The 24,952-nt window shown below is 48.2% G+C and overlaps 1 protein-coding gene across 7 annotated transcripts in view; it reads left to right on the forward strand.

The window, feature by feature from the left end:
- Nucleotides 1–24,952, forward strand: part of LOC118402102 (E3 ubiquitin-protein ligase RNF220-like) — a 171,510-nt gene that overhangs the window by 99,782 nt on the left and 46,776 nt on the right. For all 7 annotated transcript variants that reach the window (XM_052476961.1, XM_052476957.1, XM_052476958.1 and 4 more), the window contains exon 3: nucleotides 23,889–24,018. In XM_052476961.1, the coding sequence (XP_052332921.1) occupies nucleotides 23,889–24,018 (130 nt within the window). The remainder of the gene's footprint in view (nucleotides 1–23,888; nucleotides 24,019–24,952) is intronic.

Here is a 24,952-nt window from a genome sequence, read left to right on the forward strand (position 1 = left end):
CCCAATTCCTTCCGGCAGCTCGTGGGGCTCTGAGCCTGGGTCCCAGCACTGTAAATTAGCTGCCTCGTCTGGAGGTTTGTAGTGTTAATAGCTCAAGGTCACCTCCATAAACTGGAGGAGACAGAGAGGCCAGCCAAGCCCCGCGTTGCTCCAGAGCTTCTGGGGGGGATGATGGTGGAGATGATGGGCGGGACCAGACAGTTTCAGTAGAATGTACCGCAGGGTGGTTGTGATATCTCCCACTGTTCTCTCCAACCAACCTACATCTATCTGCCCCTATCTTTATGTTATGGGGTCTCTAAGATCGGGAGGTTAAGAGCGGGAGGTTCTTCTCTGCCATGCAGCCCCTGTTTTAAGTTTCCAAAGTGATAAATGGGAGTGTGAAAAATGAACAGTTAGTTGTTTTTTACTCCTAACTAATAGGGCCCGCTGTAAGAGTGCCTTTAGGCCCGCTGTAAGAGTGCCTTTAGACCCGCTGTAAGAGTGCCTTTAGGCCTGCTGTAAGAGTGCCTTTAGGCCCGCTGTAAGAGTGCCTTTAGGCCCGCTGTAAGAGTGCCTCTGTAGGTGCCCCTGCTGTAAGAGTGCCTTTAGGCCTGCTGTAAGAGTGCCTTTAGGCCTGGCCCGCTGTAAGAGTGCCTTTAGGCCTGCCTGGCCTAAGAGTGCCTCTAGGCCCGCTGTAAGAGTGCCTTTAGGCCTGCTGTAAGAGTGCCTTTAGGCCTGCTGTAAGAGTGCCTTTAGGCCCGCTGTAAGAGTGCCTTTAGGCCCGCTGTAAGAGTGCCTCTAGGCCCGCTGTAAGAGTGCCTCTAGGCCCGCTGTAAGAGTGCCTCTAGGCCCGCTGTAAGAGTGCCTTTAGGCCCGTTGTCAGAGTGCCTTTAGGCCCGCTGTAAGAGTGCCTTTAGGCCCGCTGTCAGAGTGCCTTTAGGCCCGCTGTAAGAGTGCCTTTAGGCCCGCTGTAAGAGTGCCTTTAGGCCCGCTGTCAGAGTGCCTTTAGGCCCGCTGTAAGAGTGCCTTTAGCCCCGCTGTCAGAGTGCCTTTAGGCCCGCTGTCAGAGTGCCTTTAGGCCTGCTGTAAGAGTGCCTTTAGGCCTGCTGTAAGAGTGCCTTTAGGCCTGCTGTAAGTGCCTTTAGGCCTGCTGTAAGAGTGCCTTTAGGCCCGCTGTAAGAGTGCCTTTAGGCCCGCTGTAAGAGTGCCTTTAGGCCCGCTGTAAGAGTGCCTTTAGGCCCGCTGTAAGAGTGCCTTTAGGCCCGCTGCAAGAGTGCCTTTAGGCCCGCTGTAAGAGTGCCTTTAGGCCCGCTGTAAGAGTGCCTTTAGGCCCGCTGTAAGAGTGCCTTTAGGCCCGCTGTAAGAGTGCCTTTAGGCCTGCTGTAAGAGTGCCTTTAGGCCCGCTGTAAGAGTGCCTTTAGGCCCCTTTAGCTGTAAGAGTGCCTTTAGGCCCGCTGTGCCTTTAGGCCCGCTGTAAGAGTGCCTTTAGGCCTGCTGTAAGAGTGCCTTTAGGCCCGCTGTAAGAGTGCCTTTAGGCCCGCTGTAAGAGTGCCTTTAGGCCCGCTGTAAGAGTGCCTTTAGGCCTGCTGTAAGAGTGCCTTTAGGCCTGCTGTAAGAGTGCCTTTAGGCCCGCTGTAAGAGTGCCTTTAGGCCCGCTGTAAGAGTGCCTTTAGGCCCGCTGTAAGAGTGCCTTTAGGCCCGCTGTAAGAGTGCCTTTAGGCCCGCTGTAAGAGTGCCTTTAGGCCCGCTGTAAGAGTGCCTTTAGGCCCGCTGTAAGAGTGCCTTTAGGCCCGCTGTAAGAGTGCCTTTAGGCCTGCTGTAAGAGTGCCTTTAGGCCTGCTGTAAGAGTGCCTTTAGGCCCGCTGTAAGAGTGCCTTTAGGCCCGCTGTAAGAGTGCCTTTAGGCCCGCTGTAAGAGTGCCTTTAGGCCCGCTGTAAGAGTGCCTTTAGGCCCGCTGTAAGAGTGTCTTTAGGCCCGCTGTAAGAGTGCCTTTAGGCCTGCTGTAAGAGTGTCTTTAGGCCTGCTGCTGCTGCTGTTGCTTGTACGACTGATTTTACAACATTACACTGTGATGGGTCATCATCAGACAATGGCCATTCCCTTCTTTTTTCTTAACACACCACCACCTCCATCTCTTCCCTCGCTCCCTCTCCCCTCCTCCATCCCTCCCTCTCCCCAGGCCTTACCACTGCCCTCCAGCAAACCAGCATGCAGCTGTGGTTCTGTTGGTGCCACTGTCCCCACCGTCCCTGTCACAATAGAACCATTAACACTGGGCCACAAAGACACAAAGAGGCTGGTACACTGCCCACCTCTTAACACAGTGCATTGTTCTTGCTGGCCAGCGACTCTGCCTCAGACCACTCAATCAGTCATAGGGTGAATAAAACATTACGAAATAACAACACACATATGATAGGGGTAGAATATGAAGGCATTTCCATTTTTTTATTTTTTATTTTTTTTTACAATTTGAAACTCAAAATAATGAATTACGAAGATAACTGTGGATGTGTGCAATCAGACCAGCGAGCAAGCGGAGGTTTCATTTTTCAACAATATTGAATTATATAAATGGTCCTCAGTCAAGTGCAAAATAAGAAGTTAGATTCTCCCTGTGTGGGAGTGTGTCTCTGTGTCAGTGTCTGTGTGTGCATTGTGCAGCCCAATCGGTGGGGCTGAGGCAGAGGCTGAGCATATTGTTTTCCGGCTGAGAGTGCTCTGTAATTCAGGCTCAGTGAACCTCCAGCTCCCCTGGCTGGCTCCCGGTCCCCACCAGACCTGTTGATGGGCCCCTTCCGTCAGCCCGCGGGAGGCTGGAGTGATAAATGTCCCTTATCGCTATTGTCATTGTAATAGCTCCACAACAGGCCTGTGAGATGGGGAATGGGACAGAGTTATCACCGGCTCCTGCAGGTGAAGAATACACATCAAGCTGCCAATCACCCACCCTGAAAATTGCTCTGAGATTTGAGTCCCCAGACAGCCAGCTAGACAACAGCCAAAGCTCCATCTCTCCCTCTCTCCCTCTCTCCATCTCTCCATCTCTCCCTCTCTCCCTCTCTCCCTCTCTCCCTCTCCTCTCCTCCATTGCTTTATTTCACCTTTTTTTTTTAGGCTTAAACTCCTAAAAACCACCGTTACCTGTCAATCGTTGAGGGCTTTTTCTCCTCCCCTCACCCTGTTACTCAAGATGGTTCAAATCAAGCTGCTCAGCTCGTCTCTGTAGCGGCAGTTTGTAGGAGAGACAAGAGGCAGAGGTCTGCGTCCCACATGGCATCACATAGTGCCCTATGGGCCCTGGTCAAAAGTAGTGCACTTTATAGGGAATACTAGGGTGTCATTTGGGACACAGCCAGTGAAGAGGGTTAATGTGTGAGCACCAGCAAAAAACATTCTCAAGCTCTTTAATGTTCTATTGATTGGCCGTGCACCCGTTCTGAACTGAGAATTTGCTACGATACACCGGGAAGAGACAGTGGACTTTAGAGCCTCTTTCTCCCAGCCTCTTCCTTTACTACCTCGTACCGTACAGTAAGACCCAGGGCTGAGGATGAGGAGGCTAGTATAGGATCAGAACATCCCGGCAGTGTTGCCCGCTACACACATAGTGACTCGGACTCCTAATCAGAGGGGTTAAAGAGAGCAGCCAGCCCTGTTAAGATAGGAATGGTCGAAGAGTAACATCGCCCTCTGCTGTTAGAACTCATATCACACTCTGAGAGGAGAGCAGTAGAGGAGGAGGCACAGCCCGAGACAGATCCAGCTGTGTAGGAGCGAGAGAGAGCGAAAGAGAGTGAGAAAGAGAAAGAGAGAGCAGCGAGGAGCAGGGATAAGATCACAATGATGTCCAATTGCGGAGGCTGTGCCGTGGTGTGATGGCAATCGGAGCGTGTCTGATTGTCCCCACCCCCACCCCTCCGGGGCCCCAGGCAGCCCTCCAGGACCCCGTAGCTCCTTTTATCACCCAGCCTACAGGTCTCTCTGCCCTCTGTAATACCCAGTCCTCCATGCCTGATAGCCATCACAGCCCACTCCTCAGCTCCCATCAGCCTCTCAGCCCTACAATCCCAGCCTTTATTAAGACTCCCCTCTCTCTCTCTTTCTCTCTCAATCCCTCACTCTGCTATGCAGCCTCTCCACAGTGCAGAGAAAACAGACATTCTGATACTGTTCTCAGACCAGGGGAAATATAGCAGGCAGCAGCCCCAGAGATAGAGATATGCAGGCACACTGAGGGATTATCCGAGTTCCCCCGTTTGTGACAAGGGCTGATAACAGTTAGAGCTGAAAGGGGATGGGGGCTGAGCGAGGCTGAGCGTTTCAGACTGACGGAGAGCAAGAGGTGTCAATCCACCACCGGGGGAATTACAGGGGAGAAACAGAGCCATCTGAATGATCCTCTCAACAGGAACAATAGGATATTATGACATGGAGCCTTTAAAGGGGGAATGGAGAGGTTTGAATAGACACCAGTTTTGGTGTATTTCTGATTTGCATCTTGCATTTATATTTCCCTATTTCTCCCCTAATCATTCTAGGAATCTCACTGTGTGTATCCTGACATCATTGTGACGTTCCAATGCTGGCCATATATCAGACAAAGCAATTGCCCTTTAAATCAAAGATTGTCGAGGTCTAGTTTTCTGCAAGGCAACTTGAACAAACAAGTAGTAAGTGGCTGACTGAGGAGCCAAATGCAAGCTGTCCAGTCCTGCCCTGTTCTGTCCAGTCCTGCCCTGTTCTGTCCAGTCCTGCCCTGTTCTGTCCAGTCCTGCCCTGTTCTGTCCAGTCCTGGCTAGCACAGCATTGTGTTGAGAGATGTCTAACTAGCAGCCTGCCTGGTTATTATTCCCCTGCTTTATTGCTCTGACCCCCAGGCCATATTTCTGAGGCTCAGTGCTCCTGACACAGTCCGTCTGGCAGATGAGCATGGGAGGGAGAATGAGGGTGAGGTGGGGGTGATGTGGAGTCTGTGTGTGCAGCACGTGTGCGTGTGCAGGCCAAGGCCTGCTTGTGCATGAATGCTTCTGTGCATGGCTGTATGTTTGTGCCCCAAAAAAGTGGGGGGTGTATACCTCCCCCTCCTCCACTATAGACAGGTGCCATGTTAACAGCAGTGTTGTCCTATGAGCCACGGTAGCCACAGTCAAGGAGGAGGAGGATGAGAGGTGGGGGTCTACTCTGGGCTAAGGCTGTAAATGGCTTGTGAGATGGGGGTGTTAGCTGGTGTCAGCGTACCATAAGCTGAAAGATGAGCACAGGCTAGGAACAGGAAATCTCCTCCTCTCCTCCTCCTCTCCTCCTCTTCCTCTCCTCTTCTCCTCCTCTTCCCCTCCTCTCCTTCTCATCTTCCCTCCTATCCACGTGTAAAATGAACCCTGTTTCAGGCTGTGTGGGGGTCACAGGGGCAGGGTGGAGAGGTTAGAGATGTGCACCATTGTCTCTGATCCAACACCCCTCCCTGTGTTCCTGGGAGAGAGAGTGAGTTCTCTGCATGCAAGGCGTGGGGTCAGAAGGCAGACCATTTGGTGAACGTGGCGGTGATAGATATGATTGATCACCCAAGCCCTCAGCGCTTTCTCTTGTAACTTTCAAATCATTAAGCCTTTACAGTCTTATGCAGATTTTATGACTCGGCCAAGGACCCATTTTCAGATCTATATTAGTGAAACAGGGAATGGTCGCGAGCCAAGGCCGCAGACTGTAGTATAGGCCTGTGCTCTGTGTACTTTCAACCACTGTGAGATACATTTTCTAAATAATACTATCAAATAGGTAAAATATCCAAAATATAGCGTTATGAGTCTCATGGGGTGAAGTGACATGAAAACGCATAAAGATACAAGTCATAAATCCATGAATGAATGTATTTAAATGGTTAGGCATGTCGGCAGTGTGTCTTTTTATGCTTGTGTGCATGTGTGTGCCTTTGTGTCTATGAATGTGTGTGCATGTGTGTGCCTTTGTGTCTATGAGTGTGTGTGTGTGTGTGTGTGTGTGTGTGTGTGTGTGTGTGTGTGTGTGTGTGTGTGTGTGTGTGTGTGTGTGTGTGTGTGTGTGTGTGTGTGTGTGTGTGTGTGTGTGTGTGTGTGTGTGTGTGTGTGTGTGTGTGTGTCCGTGTCAGGCTTGAGGTGTGACACACCATCTAAAGTGTAGTGACAGGCGGTGGGTGTTAATAACAGGGGAGGCGGGAGATGAAAGCTCTCTCCCCTCTACTGCCTGATGACAGGCAGCTCTACCCCAGACAGGCTATTTCCCATTCAGCCTCCACTCCCAACCTGCATTCAGCCCCACCGTTAGAATTCAATTAACTCTACTGGCCGCTGTTGTGTCACCATTAGAGATAATTAGTTAAAACATCAGAGTATAAACAGTTAATTGGCTTTGGTAATTAATTTCCCCACTCAAGCATATGAGAGCGAGGGAGAGAGTGAGGGAGAGAGGGAAGGAGAGAGAGGAAGAGGCAGAATAGAGAGAGAGCAAAAGAGGGCGAGAGAGAGAGAGAGAGAGAGAGAGAGAGAGAGAGAGAGAGAGAGAGAGAGAGAGAGAGGACGGTAGTGTTGGTGGTGGTGATAAAGGGAAACCTATGGGGGTTAGCTATCTGTGGCTGAGCGCTAGCTATCAATTACTGTTAAACATTATTCAGGATGAGCTCCGTGCTCCCGCTCCACTCCCTGGTGGCAAACAGGCGGCAAATAACACTCTCAGCAGCAGGCAGCCGACAACAGCAGCCAGCCGACAACAACAGCCGACAACTTCCCCAAAGTCCCTGCTAAAACTGAGAGGGGAAGAGGGATCCCGGCATAGTCAACAGGCAGCACTAAAGAGCTAGCTAGCCTCATCAGCTAAAACTAAACTACCAAAACAAAACCCATCTTAAGCAATGGATGTACTTTTAACAGATTAAAGACGTCATCTCCTGTTGAACAGTGAGGGGAAGGAAGACCGTGCTTAGTGCTCTAACCACTTACCCTGTTGAAGGGCTGTATTAACTAGAGAAGCCTATTGTTGTTCTGAAATGGGGGATATGCAGTGGTTGTGAATGGGTGCAAACAGAATGGTGTTTTGGTGGTGGAGGTAGTTAAGTGCTTAGTCATTTTGGTGGTGGAGGTAGTTAAGTGCTTAGTCATTTTGGTGGTAGAGGTAGTTAAGTGCTTAGTCATTTTGGTGGTGGAGGTAGTTAAGTGCTTAGTCATTTTGGTGGTGGAGGTAGTTAAGTGCTTAGTCATTTTGGTGGTGGAGGTAGTTAAGTGCTTAGTCATTTTGGTGGTGGAGGTAGTTAAGTGCTTAGTCATTTTGGTGGTGGAGGTAGTTAAGTGCTTAGTCATTTTGGTGGTGGAGGTTGTTAAGTGCTTAGTCATTTTGGTGGTGGAGGTAGTTAAGTGCTTAGTCATTTTGGTGGTGGAGGTTGTTAAGTGCTTAGTCATTTTGGTGGTGGAGGTTGTTAAGTGCTTAGTCATTTTGGTGGTGGAGGTAGTTAAGTGCTTAGTCATTTTGGTGGTGGAGGTAGTTAAGTGCTTAGTCATTTTGGTGGTGGAGGTAGTTAAGTGCTTAGTCATTTTGGTGGTGGAGGTAGTTAAGTGCTTAGTCATTTTGGTGGTGGAGGTAGTTAAGTGCTTAGTCAACCCCTGTGTTAAAAGTGCTGATCTCGGCCCCAGCACTGACACTGCTGTTTCTCTTTCCACCATGATGAGCCCTTTGGGATGGAAATGAGTCCTGACCACAGCAGATCAGCCCACTCCCTGCTAGAGGCTAGAGACACACCTCAACTCTGTACAGCTGAAGGTACAATTGAATAGGGGAGTCAGCGTAGAGATGTTGGCTTTTGACTCGCTCATCACGGCCCTATCTGAGTTCCTGAGAAATATTGAGCTGGTGAGAAATGGTCTATCTGAATGGGATTTGCCCACACATTCACTCCGCCCTCCTCACTTCACACCCTCTTAAGGTGTCCGCATGCTTCCCAGCCCAAACTGTTCGCAAGAGTAAATATTTTTGTTATTTTTTTATTTTAGTATATGTATATTTTATTCGGCTCTTCGGGCACAAGGCCCTGCAAAGTTTGGAAGCTGAAGTTTACCCCCCTTCGTCCGTGATTGATCAACTGTAGGGATTCTTCAATAAAGTCTTTGTTGTCATTCAACGAGAGACGACTTGTTTTCATGCACATTTTTTCATTAGTTAGATGTAATATTGAGTGACTAAGATCTCCTCTGTAAAAACATCTAAATTAACAACAGATTTCTTGCTTTATCTTAGATTAATTCGGACTATTTTGAAAGAAGTGTATACTGGCTACGGGTCGTTCATTTCGGCTAGCCACCAGCCGACCAGAAGCATGCTGACGCCTTTACCCCACACCTCCGCAGTGCTAAACCCCACCCAGCAACTTCAGAGGGAGGCAACCCAGGTTAGGACCCAGACCTCACACCCTGCCCACTCAGCAGGCCAAGTAGGGCCCCAAGTGTTCTCAGGAATACATGATTTCTCTAGCTAGCCTAAGTTGCAAATAGATCCATATTTAAGTAGAGATTCTACTCTACCAGCTCCTCCTCTATTTCCCCTTCATCCCCTACTACCCAGGCCGTCTCCCTCTCCTGCCAACAGTAATGTCCCTTTCCCCTGGGGACAACTGAAGGAGGAGGTGGGGGGGATAAGGGGGAGGTGGGGGAGATAAGAGGGAGGTGGGAGTGCTGTGAATGTGTGGTGTTGGCCACTGTCTCTGTGCTCAATTCTCTGCTGAAGCTCCCTCCCTCCCAGGACTAGCAGCCGGGGGCCGTGGGGGGCTTGGGGGGGCCGGGGAGTACAAGGCTGAGTGGAGAGGCAGGCGCCTGCAGATCTAACCCAGCAGTATCACCCTCATTTCCTGGGTCAGCGCCTGGGTAATGGTCTATTAATTTGCTCCATTCTCCCCTGTGAGGCAAAACTCAATCTCCCAGTCCCTGGCATACTGCTATACCGTCGACAAGGTGATTGATTGAATAAACAGCTGTCACTAGCGTGCTCGCCCCGCCACCACCATGAGCCACTCTCCCCTTTCACCCCCCTTACACCACCCCCCGTCAACCCCCCAACCCCATAACCCCCACCAGCACACACACATACACACACACAAACCACACACCCTCCCGCCACTGCTTCAGAAGGTGTTAAAACTTCAGTAAATCACTTCACTAATGATTTATCCCATTGTTTTGAAGTCAGCCTACATGATGGCATTGTTTAGATTTTTGTATGGATTGTATCAAGTCCTCATTGCGTTTTCCATCTGTAAGTGTAAACTGTCACTGTTAGCATTTGAATCACATTTTGACAGGCAGAACAACAGAAGCTCTCCCCCTTTGCCCCTTCATTCTGCTCACGGAGAGGAGATTGCATTTGCTTTTTTTAAAGTGACAACGGAGCTCGGGTTTGGAACTGGCAGAGTGATCCATTTTGAGCAGGGTGTGGAACACTGGTATTTAAAAGCACAATGCATCACTGTCAGAGCTGGAGGAGGAGAGCAAGCGAGCAGCCCCCTGTGTGCTAGCTAGTGTGCTCCTCTCCTCCCCACCTTGCTCCTCACACCGGCAGGCACGGGGGCGTCAAACTGAAGATGACCCCGTTCCATTTCATCAAACGTCCTCTGAATGAACAGCCAAGCTCCGCCTCCCACCACCTCACTGCAATCAGCCCAGTAACTGTCCAGCCTGCTTAAATCACCACTCACTTAGAATAAACCAAATCACCACACACACACACACACACACACAGACACACACACACACACACACACACACACACACACACACACACACACACACACACACACACACACACACACACACACACACACACACACACACACACACACACACACACACACACACACACACACACACACACACACACACACACACGCAGGCAAACACACACATATATGTGTACACACAAACACCCCTTGCCGGCTCCATTGCCTTAATTCGCCTCATTTTGACTTTAAAGCCCACGTTTTCCATTATGAAGATGACTTCAGGGGACTCACCTTGCGTTGATTTAGGGTAGTGGGGAACCCAAAATGAAGGGTGACAGGATTGGTGGATTTATTTGATTGTGCATGCGAGGCAGTGTCATTTTGGAGAGGGGGATGAGATGAGGATGAGAGGGGGATGAGTGGGGGTGTTACAGCCTCAGGCAAGGCAAGGAGGAGAGGGGATGAGATGAGGATGAGAGGGGGATGAGTGGGGGTGTTACAGCCTCAGGCAAGGCAAGGAGGAGAGGAAAGAATCTCTAAAGGAGAAAAAAAAGGCCCCTGCGAATCAAATCAAATTCCCCTTATCACACATTATTTGAAGACGTTATCTGGCAGGGTAATGCGGTTACACATTGAGTTTCGGCTGAGAGATTTCATTGTTTACTGATGTTGGCGGGTAGTAAGGGCGAGGCGATGGGAGGGATAGGAGGAGGGTAGCGGGTGTAAACACTTGATGCATGTCGGGAAACTCATTTACAGCTCACTGGCATGGAAAACAAGGGGAAAATGCAACTAGGTGGACAAGGAGAACACACTTCTTCAAGGGCACCCAGACAGGCTCCATATGTAGGCACTTTGTAATTCCATTTACCAAACTGTTTGTGTGTGGCGGCTCCATTCGGCTCACCTCAGCTTACCTCAGCTCACCTCAGCTCACCTCAGCTCCCCTTAGCATAACCTCAGCTCACCTCAGCTCCCCTCAGCATAACCTCAGCTCACTTCAACTCACCTCAGCTTACCTCAGCTCCCCTCAGCTCACCTCAACTCACCTCAGCATAACCTCACCTCAGCTCACCTCAACTCCCCTCAGCTCACCTCAACTCACCTCAACTCACCTCAGCTCCCCTCAGCTCCCCTCAGCTCCTCTCAACTCCCCTCAGCTCACCACACCTCAGCTCACCTCACCTCAGCTCACCTCAACTCACCTCAGCTCACCTCAACTCACCTCAGCTCACCTCAGCTCCCCTCAGCTCACCTCAACTCACCTCAGCATAACCTCACCTCAGCTCACCTCAACTCCCCTCAGCTCACCTCAACTCACCTCAACTCACCTCAGCTCCCCTCAGCTCCCCTCAGCTCCTCTCAACTCCCCTCAGCTCACCACACCTCAGCTCACCTCACCTCAGCTCACCTCAACTCACCTCAACTCACCTCAGCTCACCTCGGCTCACCTCACCTCAGCTCACCTCAACTCACCTCAGCTCCCCTCAGCTCACCTTAGCTCCCCTCAGCTCCCCTCAGCTCACCTCAGCTCTCCTCAACTCAACTCACCTCAGCTCACCTCACCTCACCTCACCTCAACTCACCTCAACTCACCTCAGCTCACCTCAGCTCACCTCAACTCACCTCAGCTCACCTCAGCTCACCTCAGCTCCCTTCAGCCAACTCATAAAGTCAGACCTTGCCGTTAGTTCTGTGGTCTTATTGTGCCATTGTGTGCAGTTTACATGCGTGTTATTCATTATCTGATTGTAGTACAAGCCAAATCAATACGTTCCCATACACATGCCATACAGGCTCACATAAAGCCTATGACGCTCTGGGCAATAGTTGTACTATATAGGGAATAGGTTTCCATGAGTAGTGCACTATATAGGTAATAGGGTGCTATTTCAAACACACAGACCTATACACTCAGTGGCCCTTTTATGAAGTACACCCATCTAATACTGGCTCAGACCCCCCTTTCCCTCCTGGGGCATGGATTCTACAAGGTGTGGCGTTCAAACGTTGCTCTATTGGTCTCAAGGGACCTAACGTGTGCCAGGAAAACATTCCCCACACCATTACACCACCGACACCACCGCCACCAGCCTGCACCAGGTAGAATGGGGCCATGGACTCATGCTACTTACGCCAAATCCTGACTCTGTCATCAGGATGACGCAACAAGAACTGGGATTCGTCGGACCAGGCAATGTTTTTCCACTCCTCAGTTGTCCAGTGTTGGTGATCGTGTGCCCACTGGAGCCACTTCTTCTTGTTTTTAGTTGATAGTAGTGGAACCCGTGACAAGGACTATCTGAGACAAGGACCGACGAGTTGTGCGTTCCGAGATGCTGTTCTGCACCGCACTGTTGTACTGCGCCCTTATTTGCATGTTTGTGGCCTGCCAGTTAGCTTCCACGATTCTTTCCCTTCTCCTTCAACCTCTCATCAACGAGCTGTTTTCTCCCACAGGACTGCCACTGACCGGATGTGTGTTGTTTGTCGCACCGTTCTCGGTAAACCCTTGACACTGTCGTGCATTAAAAGCTTGATACTGGAACTGGCGCGCCTGACACCGACGATCACACCACACTCAAAGTCCCTCAAGTCACTCGTTTTGCACATTCTAACATTCAATCGAACAGTAACTGAATGCCTCAATGCCTGTCTGCCTGCTTTATATAGCAAGCCATGGCCACGTGACTCACTGTCTGTAGGAGCGAACCTTTTTTGTGAACAGGGGGGTGTACCTAATAAACTGGCCACCAAGTGTAGACATATGCATTAACTGGGTAGCCACGAACAGTAAAAACAAATACATACCCACTCCAGATGATAAAGGCCTGAAGGACCCTACTTCCTGCTATTCATCCTTCTCTTTCAAAGACAAATGATTATCTCCCTCTGCCAAAGACAAGTTCAGGGGCCTCTATTAATCTGTAAGTAAAAGTGACAGATACTAGCGCGCTGTTAAATGAAGTCAGGACATAATTGTTGCTAATTGATCCTGTGTAACTAACTGCTGCTCGGCTGGAAGAATTGAGAGATGGAGGGAGAGAGGAATGGAGGGATCTTGATTGTTCTGTGCGGCCTTGTCAGATACTTGGTTCTGGGTTATACAAACGGTGATGGTAAGTGAGATTGTGTTCCTTTGTTCTCAACTACTATTGTCTCTGAGATTCCAGTCAGACATTTAGAGAACCTTTGGAAGTCATCTATTTTTCTAAAAACCCTGTAAACTGTCTAATGACCCAACAAAAACGTAAACACTTAAATCTGACCTAACAGATTAGAATTAGGTGTGCACACACACACACACACACACACACACACACACACACACACACACACACACACACACACACACACACACACACACACACACACACACACACACACACACACACACACACACACACACACACACACACACACACACACACACACACGGTTCCAGGCTGTGTAAAAGCTGTGTTAAAGTGCCTAGCAGTAAAGCTGCAGTGCGGTGTGGGCAGACAGCAGGCAGGTAGTTTGGCGCCTGTGAAGTCAGCAGTGTGTTTTGTTGCGGAGGCAGCTTTACTGGCGGCAGCTGTGCAGGGTCATGGACTTCCAGGTGAGCACGGCAGGGGGTACACTACACAACTACAGCCCTACAGCCCTACAGGCCCCACAAGACCCCTGCCAGAGTCTCCACTTAGAGCAACGCTACGATGTTAACACTCCAGTCCTCCCTGAATGCCTATTAGTAAAATGTCTTTGTTCTCTGGCCAGTACATTAAGCATTAAGGGAGCTAGCAGTGCTGAGCTCTCGTTTCAGCAGCAAACAGCGTACTGCACACACGCACACGCACACACACGCACGCACGCACGCACACACACACACACACACACACACACACACACACACACACACGCACACACACACACACACACACACACACACACACACACACACACACACACACACACACACACACACACACACACACACACACACACATAACAATGACTAAAACTAACACTATTTTAGTAAATAATTGATATAGCACACAAGTTAGCTAATATTATTTGAGAATGCTTGCATGTTTAAAAGTATATTTACACAAATCATATCAAAAGCCAGTGAGACAGTATCTCTACATTTTTATGGACACAGATATGTAAGGCGTATAGATTCTCTATGCATTTGGAAGCAGTTCAGTAAAGTCGAGCCGTGCTGTTGCATTGTGAAACGCTGTGAAAGGGCAAACGAGTTAGGAGACAGGCAGCTTACACGTCTCAACTGTCATAGTTGTGGCAGTGGCCCTCTTCCAGCTATAGCAGCTAACTGCAGCCTTGGATCAGCAGCTTCTCCTCTTAAAGAGTGGCGTATAAAACAACATGTAAGAAGTATCAGAGCTCCACAGCTCTGCCTGCAGTTATACATGGCCACGCACCAATGTAGCCTGAGCCGCCCGCTCAGCCAAATTCACACTCCCTTACTGGCACCCGAGCCATGGCCATGTGACATGATGGGGGCTGTGCAGCCGTTTGGCAGCTCTGATAAGACAAGCATCGGAGCATGACAGGGTTTAGAATCAGCTACATGGATGTGGTGAAACGCAACAGGAAAATCACCCCCAATCTCATCTCTCTCTCTCTCTCTCTCTCTCTCTCTCTCCCTCTCGCTCTCCATCAGGCTGCAGTCTTCCGTAGAAACATGCTCTCATTTCACCATCTGTCGTCTAATCGGTTGTCTCGATTTCTCATAACGCCTCTTATCATTGATTTTAAGGAAAGGGGTTAAGTGATGGGAATACTTTAGATAATTACAGTTTGCCTGGCTGGCGTGTTGTGCTGGAGGACGGAGTCAGGTGAGCGTGTCTGACTGCGTCCCAAATGGAACACTATTCCCTATTTAGTGCATTAATTTTGACCAGGACCCATAGGGCTCTGATTAAAAGTAGTGCACTATATAGGGAATACGGTGCCATTTGGGATGCAGCCTATGTCTGTCATTAGCTGTGTCTAGGAGACGAGTGGAGAGGACTCGGGCTGGTTAAGTGGAGTGCCCTGATAAAGGTAAACAGTGGCAGAGATTAAAAGGAGAGATTGGGGGCCAGGCAGTGAGGCAGGGTGGGAAGAGAGGAGAAGATGAGATGATCCATCTTGGCGCATTAGAAGAGATCAGGCCAGCACTCAATCAGAACTGTCAGGCCACAGCGGGTGGAAGCAGCAGCCCTTTCCATCCTTCCTTCCCCTGGTCACATGGCATTTTAGTGAGGAATCTCAGCACTAAAAAGTTCTGTCAGGCCTATTTCCTTGTTATTGCCCCCCTCTTCCTCCTCCTCCTCCCTCGTTCCCTCTCTCCCTGTCTGCCTCTGCGTCCCCTTCGCTCCCACAGATTAAACAGAGCCGAGGGGTCCGGCAGAGGGGGGCATCCCGCATTAATCATCTTTAACGCGCTGACAAGTGTCGCGTGCAAGACCCCCTCCATCCCCAGGATTTATCTCTCTGTCGACCAATTCCCATCACTCACTGCCCTGAGGGAGAGAGCGACAGAGAGAGAAAGAAGGGGGGGTTGAGAATGAGAGAGGGTAAGAGACAAGGATAGAGAGAGAACTAGAAACTGACAAGAGAACGAGGGGTAGAGAGATGGGGATAAAGGCAGAGAAAGGGGAGGAAACGGGTAGATGAGGCAGTATAGCATCAGAGGAGAAAGAGAGAGAGAACCGACCAATAGACAGAAAGGAGAAGCAGCACCAGTACCCAGGTGTGGCTGTGCAGAGAGGGAAGGACCACTACTGTGAAGTGAAGTGGGGGGTCTGCCTGCCTCTGTCGTTGTCTATCTGTGACTGCTCTCTCTCTGTTTCACTGGTCCTCCTGGCCCATGATTAATCACAGGCTGTCTGCCTTTAGTCAATCCTCTCTGGGGAGGACGTGGACACCAGGCTGGGAGGATGTAGCCACACACACACAGCCACACATAATGGGCCTGTCTATAGGAAAAGCATTAGGCCCAGCCCAACACACAGACACACACACACACACACACACACGCAATGGCCACTGGGCCATTATTGAGGATCCCTGTGACAGATCAGGAAAACTTTGGACACGTGACATCATAGGGGAGATTGGAAGATTACCACAAGGGGGTGAGAGATGCTCTGTTGTCCGGGGCTGAGATTGGACAGGGAAATACGATATTTGGAACCAATGTGTATCAGGAGAGGTGTGAGATTTGTGAAGGGAGCCTTAGAGAGTGCCTTGGGTCATTCTCTAAAATGCAGCAATAACAGGAGAGATATGTTTTGGGGGTGTAGTCTGGAGCAGGGCCAAGCAGAGCCAGCCACAGTTGGTACAGAGGGAGAGATTGATTGAAAGAGAGAAAGAAAAAGAGAGAGTAGTCACCTCCTGCTCCAAGGTGGATGTTTCATCTGTCACCAGGTTGACATATGGGCCTGTCATGCCAAATAAAGTCCCCCGGCCAAAAAGTGTCCCCCTCTGCTTCACAATGGGATTCAATAAACTATTAGCGTCCATTGCTATATTAACTGTGTGATGACCTATTGGTTAGAACTTTGGAGACCATTACAGCCTAAATGATGTTCTTTTCATCATCACTATGCAAACAAGGCTGATTTCCACAACAATTTAGCTGTTTAAGCTAGTTTTGTTTAGCTAATAAAATGAAAACATTACGTCTAACTACTTTTGGGAACCTTGTTAACATTAGAACATGAAATCCATGTCCTAAACGCTGCTCGGTTTCAGAAATGGCAAAGAAAACGTGTATTCTGCTTGACACATTAAAGTTACTTACCTTACAGATCACAACGTCAGCTGTTTTGCAGTCCATTCAGATGTAAATCCTTTTGAGTCATACACTGGCTCGTCTGGCTGGCATGTGTTTTTGTTTTACCTTGCCCTTCTCTCGTCTACACTGAAATAATACCATTTCACTCGTCCTCTCTTGTGATTCATTTAAAAAAAAATCTTGCAAAGCTCATTAGTACACCCTTGTGGTTAAACATATATATATGTTGTAGGTCCTAGGATGCAACAATGAATAATGTCGAACAAATAAATACCATCAAAGGATACCTGACAACTGACAATAATGAACACCTTGTGAAACAGCTGTGAAAACCAACCTGGCGATATTTAAGATTTTAATATATAAATGTTTTTTCGGTACAGTTGTGTCAATAGATTCTCAGATTTTTTTCTACACTCTAAACTAAAATACCGAATTCTGGCGTGTGGAATATAGAGGAGGTGGTTGCTGTGTGGGTGGGAGGTTCTGCCTGTCCCTTGTTCTCAACAGGCAGCCAGTCTCAGAAGGGGGACTTGAAGAGGGAGACTGCAGGCACTGCTGCTCTCTTTGTGTTGGCAGTGCTCCTGTTTTTAGTTCATCTGTGTATCTCACATATGATGTGCCCAGTATGTTAGAGCAAGAAAACTTTCTTAGCAGATAATGACAACATGACAATAACAGTAGCTGTAGAAGATGTAATGAAAAGTTGAAGGGTTGTTGGTAATGGGGAACGGCAGGTGGATCCACGTCTGGGTGTTGGGCAGAACCCCCTAAGCTCCTGGAGAACAGGAACAGGGTAGGAGACAGAGACGTAAACAATCAAACACACAGGTTACACTTTACAGTGAGAAACCTTGATGGATTGTTGCAGTGCTATAAATGGGAGATATGTACTTTACAACACTTTTGGAAGGTATAGCCTACCTCAAGCTGGTCCCCCTCCGACTCAGAGAACACAGAGAATCAGAATGCTCCAACCAGAGAAGATTGTTAGCTTCCACCGAGGTAACCCTAGGAAGACAAAGAGACAAATATCAGTGTTAGGGAAACTAAAACTAGCTTCAGGTTATTTTGTGTGCAAATGCAAATAGTTATTATCTGAAATGTTTTCTATTTACCCTAACAGATGGTGACCCCAGCTAGGAGTGAAAGAGCAGCGAGGTTTCCCAGGTCTCGCCTTCCTTTTGTCCTTCTTCCAAACCAAGTCATTCACCAGGATGCTGTAGATCATGGTCCCCTTCTTGATTCTGCTCCAGTAGCTCTCCCATCAGCTTGTTTTCATTAGACTGGCTGCTCTCTCTCTCTCTGTGTGTGTCTCTCTCTCTGGCTCTCTGGTGAAATGACAGCACAGCTAGGGCCAAACTCTCACCTGCCCAGCCCGGCCCGCTCTCAACTCACAGAGAGGAGAGGAGTTTCTCACCACACAGTCCCCAGACAGAATCACTACAGCCAGGCAGTCACACTACTACCCCTAATCCCTGGAGCATCTATTCCCATCATGCCTCTGTGGGTTGAAAAAACAAACACAGTTCACTGTTATGTACGTACATCAGTTGTCATTACAGCACAACAAATATGCCATAAACTAATGTGACATTCAATCTTACGTACATGTTTTCTTACTTGTAAAATGCACAACCAGTCTGGCAATTCAGTTGTATTGACTGTCCCGAGGATTTGGCAGAACTTATACAATTAACAAATTCTGTCTTTTCCTGGAGTGTTAACATGGTAGTCAGTGCTGTGAGGCTGGGGCCCTGCAGTCTGTCCTGCCCACCGGCAGACCCCTGCCTGCTGCCTGCCTGCTTGCCGCCTTCAGGGAGCCATGTCTCTTTCTCTGTCTACCCACACCACACTACGTGCTGCGGAGAGCAATCAGCTCTCTCCTTTCTGAGCCAGAGCTAGACATTGCAAGGATGTGTGTATGTGTGTGCGCGTCTGTGTCTGTGAGTGCATATGTGCGTGCATTTGTGTGCGTTGGGGCATGACAGGTGACACGGAGGTGGTTAAGGGGCCGACAGGTTCTCGTTGCAGTGATCAGGACTCCATTACAAAACCCATTGATTGTGTAGGGATGAATTAAAGGAACTGACTGGAGAGGCGATGGGCCACACACTCCCATTGTCCTCAGACAGACAGGGACTCTAGACCAACACATAGTCTGTCTACCCCTACCCACACAAACATCACCAGAAGAATAGCTGTTCTCCTCTGGTGTACACAGAAATCTATTGGTATTTGTACCATATTTAACATTTTGTTTAAAAAAAAATCTGGACAACCATGAGAAATCTACGCTGTCTGACAATATGGCCCTTGATGTAACATTGTCACTTGTACAATTGTCACAGAACTGAAGGCCTACAGTAAGCACACAAAAAAAAGGCAGGTTACTTACAATGAGCAAAATGCACATTTAAAACAATATAAAAAGCCCATCTACCAAAAAGTCTAAATCAACCATGGACAATAACGTCCAGGGATTCCTGTGTTTTCTCAATACGTTTGCCCACAGAATTGAAAGCACTTTATCAGCAACAGAATTGGATTGGATCTTTCTTTGTTTACTCTTGCGGACGGTGATTGCTTTGGCACACTCAAATTATCTTGTCAGGGCAATAAAGCTGACCACTGCTGAGCGAAGACAGGAGACAGGTGGGAAAAGAGGAGCGAGACAGGTACAAAGACCACAGGAGATGAAAGGAGAAAGTGATAGAAAAATAAAGAGAGACAAAGAATGGACGAAAGGAAGAAAGGAAGAGGAAAGAAAGAGAAAGGATATAAATAAATAAATAGATGGAGGACGAGCAGAGCGAGGGAAAACAAACAGAAGGCAAGGGCAGAAAATTGGAAATAGATGTGCAGGGATGCAGCGGGCGAGAGAGGGAGGGAGCTGAGAGAAACAGAGACACGTAGAATTGTAATCGATTACCTATTTTTCAAAGTCACTTATAGTGTCCAGAGTGTGGGGCTGTTAAGTAGTAGTGCTGGGGAATAGGAGTTGAGTATGCGCCGGCACGCTTGACTGGGACCCAGGTGCAGAGGAGGGGGGTAGCCTGAGAGCCGCAGAGGGTGTGTGTGTGTATGGGTGCATGCGTGAGTGTGTGTGCATATGTGTGTGTGTGTTTCTGCATGTTTGCAAGTGAGTGTGCAACTGGAGGGTTGAGGGGGATGGGGTGGTGGTGCATACTAACATTGACCCTGCTAACTACTTACTGATGAATCTGTACTCTTGCAGGAAATAGTTGTGACAGGCCAATATCTGGGCAGGGATATGGGCCCCTGGAGGGCCCCTGCAGCAGTATGCTTCTCTGCTCTGTGTTTATGTGTGTTTTTTTATAGAGGGAAGTGAGACTGATCCATCACCAGCTCAAACAATGTAGCAGCACATCACTAGACAGAGCATCGGTCCAAGCTGTATTGGCCATCACAGACACACCTATGCCTGCTAACATTTCCATCTGAAAATGATCCCCGCGCCTCCATCAGAATATCATGTTCATGTTGCTGTCTGAATCATCTCTTGTATTTATCTCAACTGAAACATTATTTCCCCTTGCTTCCAGCCTAGCATTTAGTTTGGTACAGTGGGGGTTAATATAATCCTAGCATTTAGTTTGGTACAGTGGGGGTTAATATAATCCTAGCATTTAGTTTGGTACAGTGGGGGTTAATATAATCCTAGCATTTAGTTTGGTACAGCAGGGGTTAATATAATCCTAGCATTTAGTTTGGTACAGTGGGGGTTAATATAATCCTAGCATTTAGTTTGGTACAGCAGGGGTTAATATAATCCTAGCATTTAGTTTGGTACAGTGGGGGTTAAGGTAATTCTAGCATTTAGTTTGGTACAGCAGGGGTTAATATAATCCTAGCATTTAGTTTGGTACAGTGGGGGTTAATATAATCCTAGCATTTAGTTTGGTACAGCAGGGGTTAATATAATCCTAGCATTTAGTTTGGTACAGTGGGGGTTAAGGTAATTCTAGCATTTAGTTTGGTACAGCAGGGGTTAATATAATTCTAGCATTTAGTTTGGTACAGTGGGGGTTAAGGTAATTCTAGCATTTAGTTTGGTACAGCAGGGGTTAATATAATCCTAGCATTTAGTTTGGTACAGTGGGGGTTAATATAATCCTAGCATTTAGTTTGGTACAGCAGGGGTTAATATAATCCTAGCATTTAGTTTGGTACAGTGGGGGTTAAGGTAATTCTAGCATTTAGTTTGGTACAGCAGGGGTTAATATAATTCTAGCATTTAGTTTGGTACAGTGGGGTTAAGGTAATTCTAGCATTTAGTTTGGTACAGCAGGGGTTAATATAATCCTAGCATTTAGTTTGGTACAGTGGGGGTTAATATAATCCTAGCATTTAGTTTGGTACAGCAGGGGTTAATATAATCCTAGCATTTAGTTTGGTACAGTGGGGGTTAAGGTAATTCTAGCATTTAGTTTGGTACAGCAGGGGTTAATATAATTCTAGCATTTAGTTTGGTACAGTGGGGGTTAAGGTAATTCTAGCATTTAGTTTGGTACAGCAGGGGTTAATATAATCCTAGCATTTAGTTTGGTACAGTGGGGGTTAATATAATCCTAGCATTTAGTTTGGTACAGCAGGGGTTAATATAATCCTAGCATTTAGTTTGGTACAGTGGGGGTTAAGGTAATTCTAGCATTTAGTTTGGTACAGCAGGGGTTAATATAATTCTAGCATTTAGTTTGGTACAGTGGGGGTTAAGGTAATTCTAGCATTTAGTTTGGTACAGCAGGGGTTAATATAATCCTAGCATTTAGTTTGGTACAGCAGGGGTTAATATAATCCTAGCATTTAGTTTGGTACAGTGGGGGTTAAGGTAATTCTAGCATTTAGTTTGGTACAGCAGGGGTTAATATAATCCTAGCATTTAGTTTGGTACAGCAGGGGTTAATATAATCCTAGCATTTAGTTTGGTACAGTGGGGGTTAAGGTAATTCTAGCATTTAGTTTGGTACAGCAGGGGTTAATATAATTCTAGCATTTAGTTTGGTACAGCAGGGGTTAATATAATTCTAGCATTTAGTTTGGTACAGCAGGGGTAGATATAAACCTGCCTCGGAAACAATGTTTCACTTTTGAATTTTCATCTCTGTGCCATACATAGAGTAAAGGGTGCACAGACAAGACAACTTTTTCTGAGCCAATCGAAATCATGCATTAACGTCATTATCATGGTAATGTCCAAGTAAATGCCAATAGAATAAAAGCTACAACAAAGGGAAATTCAGCTAGTGAACTGTCATTCCAGGTTCAATGTTAGACGTGAATGAGTTAGCTGAGCTAGCTAGCTAGCAAGTCGCAAGAATGCTATCCAGCATGCATAGCAAACATTCTTTTTAGAACGGACGACAAATGCTTTTGCATAGCAACTATGTTAAAATATTTCATGACTGGCTCACGTCTGAAGCAACATGACCAAATGAACTAACAAACATATTTTTGTCTGGGCTAAAATATGTAATTCATTGTTATTTTAATATATTGCTAAAAAAAATGTAGAAAAGCAATAAGGTTGTGCTGTATCATGAAGAGAGTCACAGGTAAATAGGTTGAACATCACCTGTGACTGTATTCATGATACAACACTGCTCTCAGAAGTCAAGGACACAGAGGTTCTGGGCTTAAGGATTTATACTGAGCACAGAGCAGAGAGCTAAGGCTTCATAGTGTTTAAGACTATAGACGTTATAGCCCAGCTCCGCTGCCCTGTTCCTAGGTTACCTCCCTGTAATAGCCCTGTTCAGCTGCATTTACACAATGGACGAGACAGTTGTTGAGGACAGCTTTTGGGGACATTATCATGAAGGGTCCTCAGAGTCAAGTGTGTGTGTGTGTGTGTGTGTGTGTGTGTGTGTGTGTGTGTGTGTGTGTGTGTGTGTGTGTGTGTGTGTGTGTGTGTGTGTGTGTGTGTGTGTGTGTGTGTGTGTGTGTGTGTGTGTGTGTGTCTCTGTGCGTGCGTGCGTGCGTGCGTGCGTGCGTGTGTGTGTGTGGTGAATAGTGAATAAATAAATAATACCTTAGGAATGTTATTTGTCTGGCTGTAGCTGTTCTGTAATCTCAGACACAGAAGCCATGTCGCTGTTTTTCTCAGTGAAACTGTGTCACCGCGTTCAGACTTGGTGTCATGGGGGCAGATAAGTATAAGAGTGTCCCACTGACTGTGTTCCTGATGTCAGGGCAGACAGTGTCTACCATCTGCCGCCCGCCCGCCTGCCTCTACCTGCACAGTTGTCGCCCTGACAGCCCGTCCCAACAGGATATCCTGTGTCAGTGTAGGCCCATTGTTCCTGGTCTAAGAATAGACCTGTCTGATTGGACGGCTCGGGATCCAAAACAGCAAAGAGACAGAGGATGCATCCCAAATGACACACTATTCTCTATATACTGCACTTCTTTTGATACACACACACACACACACACACACACACACACACACACACACACACACACACACACACACACACACACACACACACACACACACACACACACACACACACACACACACACACACACACACACACACACACACACACACACACACACACAGAGAGAAACGGTGAACTGGCTCATTACATCTTATACTGTATGTTCTTAAAAAAAGGTGCTATCTAGAACCTAAAAGGGTTCGTCAGCTGTCCCCATAGGAGAACCCTTTGAATAACTATTTTTGGTTCCAGGTAGAACCCTTTTGAATTCCATGTAGAACCCTTTCCACAGAGGGTTCTACATAGAAACCAAAACAATTCTACCTGGAACCAAAAAGGGTTCTCCTACAGGGACAGCCAAAGAACACTTTTGGAACCCTTTTTTCTAAGAGTATATGTTCTTCAAGCCCTTATTTGACTCCACTGTGTTTTGGGGCAAAGTAAAACCAGACATGAATGTGTGTACAGTATGTCTTTCTCTGATACGGTTGAAATGATGTAGAGGCAGAATGTGATCTATGGAGTGTTGCAGGGCTCAATCAGTCGCTTACTTCGTCAGTGTTAATGAGGTAACTGGAGACAGGCGATAGGGTCCAGCAATTCTCAGGGAAGTGAACTCTGAGGCACTTAATCCTGCTGCCCCCTCTCTCTCTCCCTCCCTCCCTACTGCCAGAGGGACACAGCCCTGTGGATTGATCTCATCCTAGCTGCCCTTGATAACTCTCTCTCTCTCTCTCTCTCTCTCTCTCTCTCTCTCTCTCTCTCTCTCTCTCTCTCTCTCTCTCTCTCTCTCTCTCTCTCTCTCTCTCTCTCTCTCTCTCTCTCTCTCTCTCTCTCTCTCTCTCTCTCTCTCTCTCTCTCTCTCTCTCTCTCTCTCTCTCTCTCTCTCTCTTCTCTCTCTCTCTCTTCACCTCTGCAGGTAAGAGGAAGGTGTCTCTGTATGACAGCCAGGCCCCCATCTGTCCTATCTGCCAGGTGTTGCTGCGTCCAGGAGAACTGCAGGACCACATGGAGCAGGAGATGGAGCGCCTCACCCACATGCACCTCAGGTACACCCCCCGTCCACCCCTCACCCACATGCACCTCAGGTACACCCCTGTCCACCCCCTCACCCACATGCACCTCAGGTACACCCCCTGTCCACCCCTCACCCACATGCACCTCAGGTACACCCCCGTCCACCCCTCACCCACATGCACCTCAGGTACACCCCCTGTCCACCCCTCACCCACATGCACCTCAGGTACACCCCCTGTCCACCCCTCACCCACATGCACCTCAGGTACACCCCCTGTCCACCCCTCACCCACATGCACCTCAGGTACACCCCCTGTCCACCCCTCACCCACATGCACCTCAGGTACACCCCCTGTCCACCCCTCACCCACATGCACCTCAGGTACACCCCCTGTCCACCCCTCACCCACATGCACCTCAAGTACACCCCCTGTCCACCCCTCACCCACATGCACCTCAGATACACCCCCTGTCCACCCCTCACCCACATGCACCTCAGGTACACCCCCTGTCCACCCCTCACCCACATGCACCTCAGATACACCCCCTGTCCACCACTCACCCACATGCACCTCAGGTACACCCCCTGTCCACCCCTCACCCACATGCACCTCAGGTACACGCCCTGTCCACCCCTCAACCACATGCACCTCAGGTACACCCCCTGTCCACCCCTCACCCACATGCACCTCAGGTACACCCCATGGCGACCCCTCACCCACCACACGTTATTGACTCCTTCGCCCATAACAGATTTCTGGGAGGATACAGCTGTCCCCCTCATCAGACTAATACCTGTACCCCCACGTCTGTTACAGCACACAGTAGGGAGTCTATTCTCAGTTCTATATGATACACAACAAGAACCACATAGAAGCACTCAATCAATCCCTATACCAGTCTGCTTCAAGAGGGCCACCATTGTTCCTGTTCCCAAGAAAGCTAAGGTAACTGAGCTAAACGACT

The sequence above is a fragment of the Oncorhynchus keta genome, chromosome 23 (assembly GCF_023373465.1).
Source record: "Oncorhynchus keta strain PuntledgeMale-10-30-2019 chromosome 23, Oket_V2, whole genome shotgun sequence".
Taxonomy (NCBI): domain Eukaryota; kingdom Metazoa; phylum Chordata; class Actinopteri; order Salmoniformes; family Salmonidae; genus Oncorhynchus; species Oncorhynchus keta.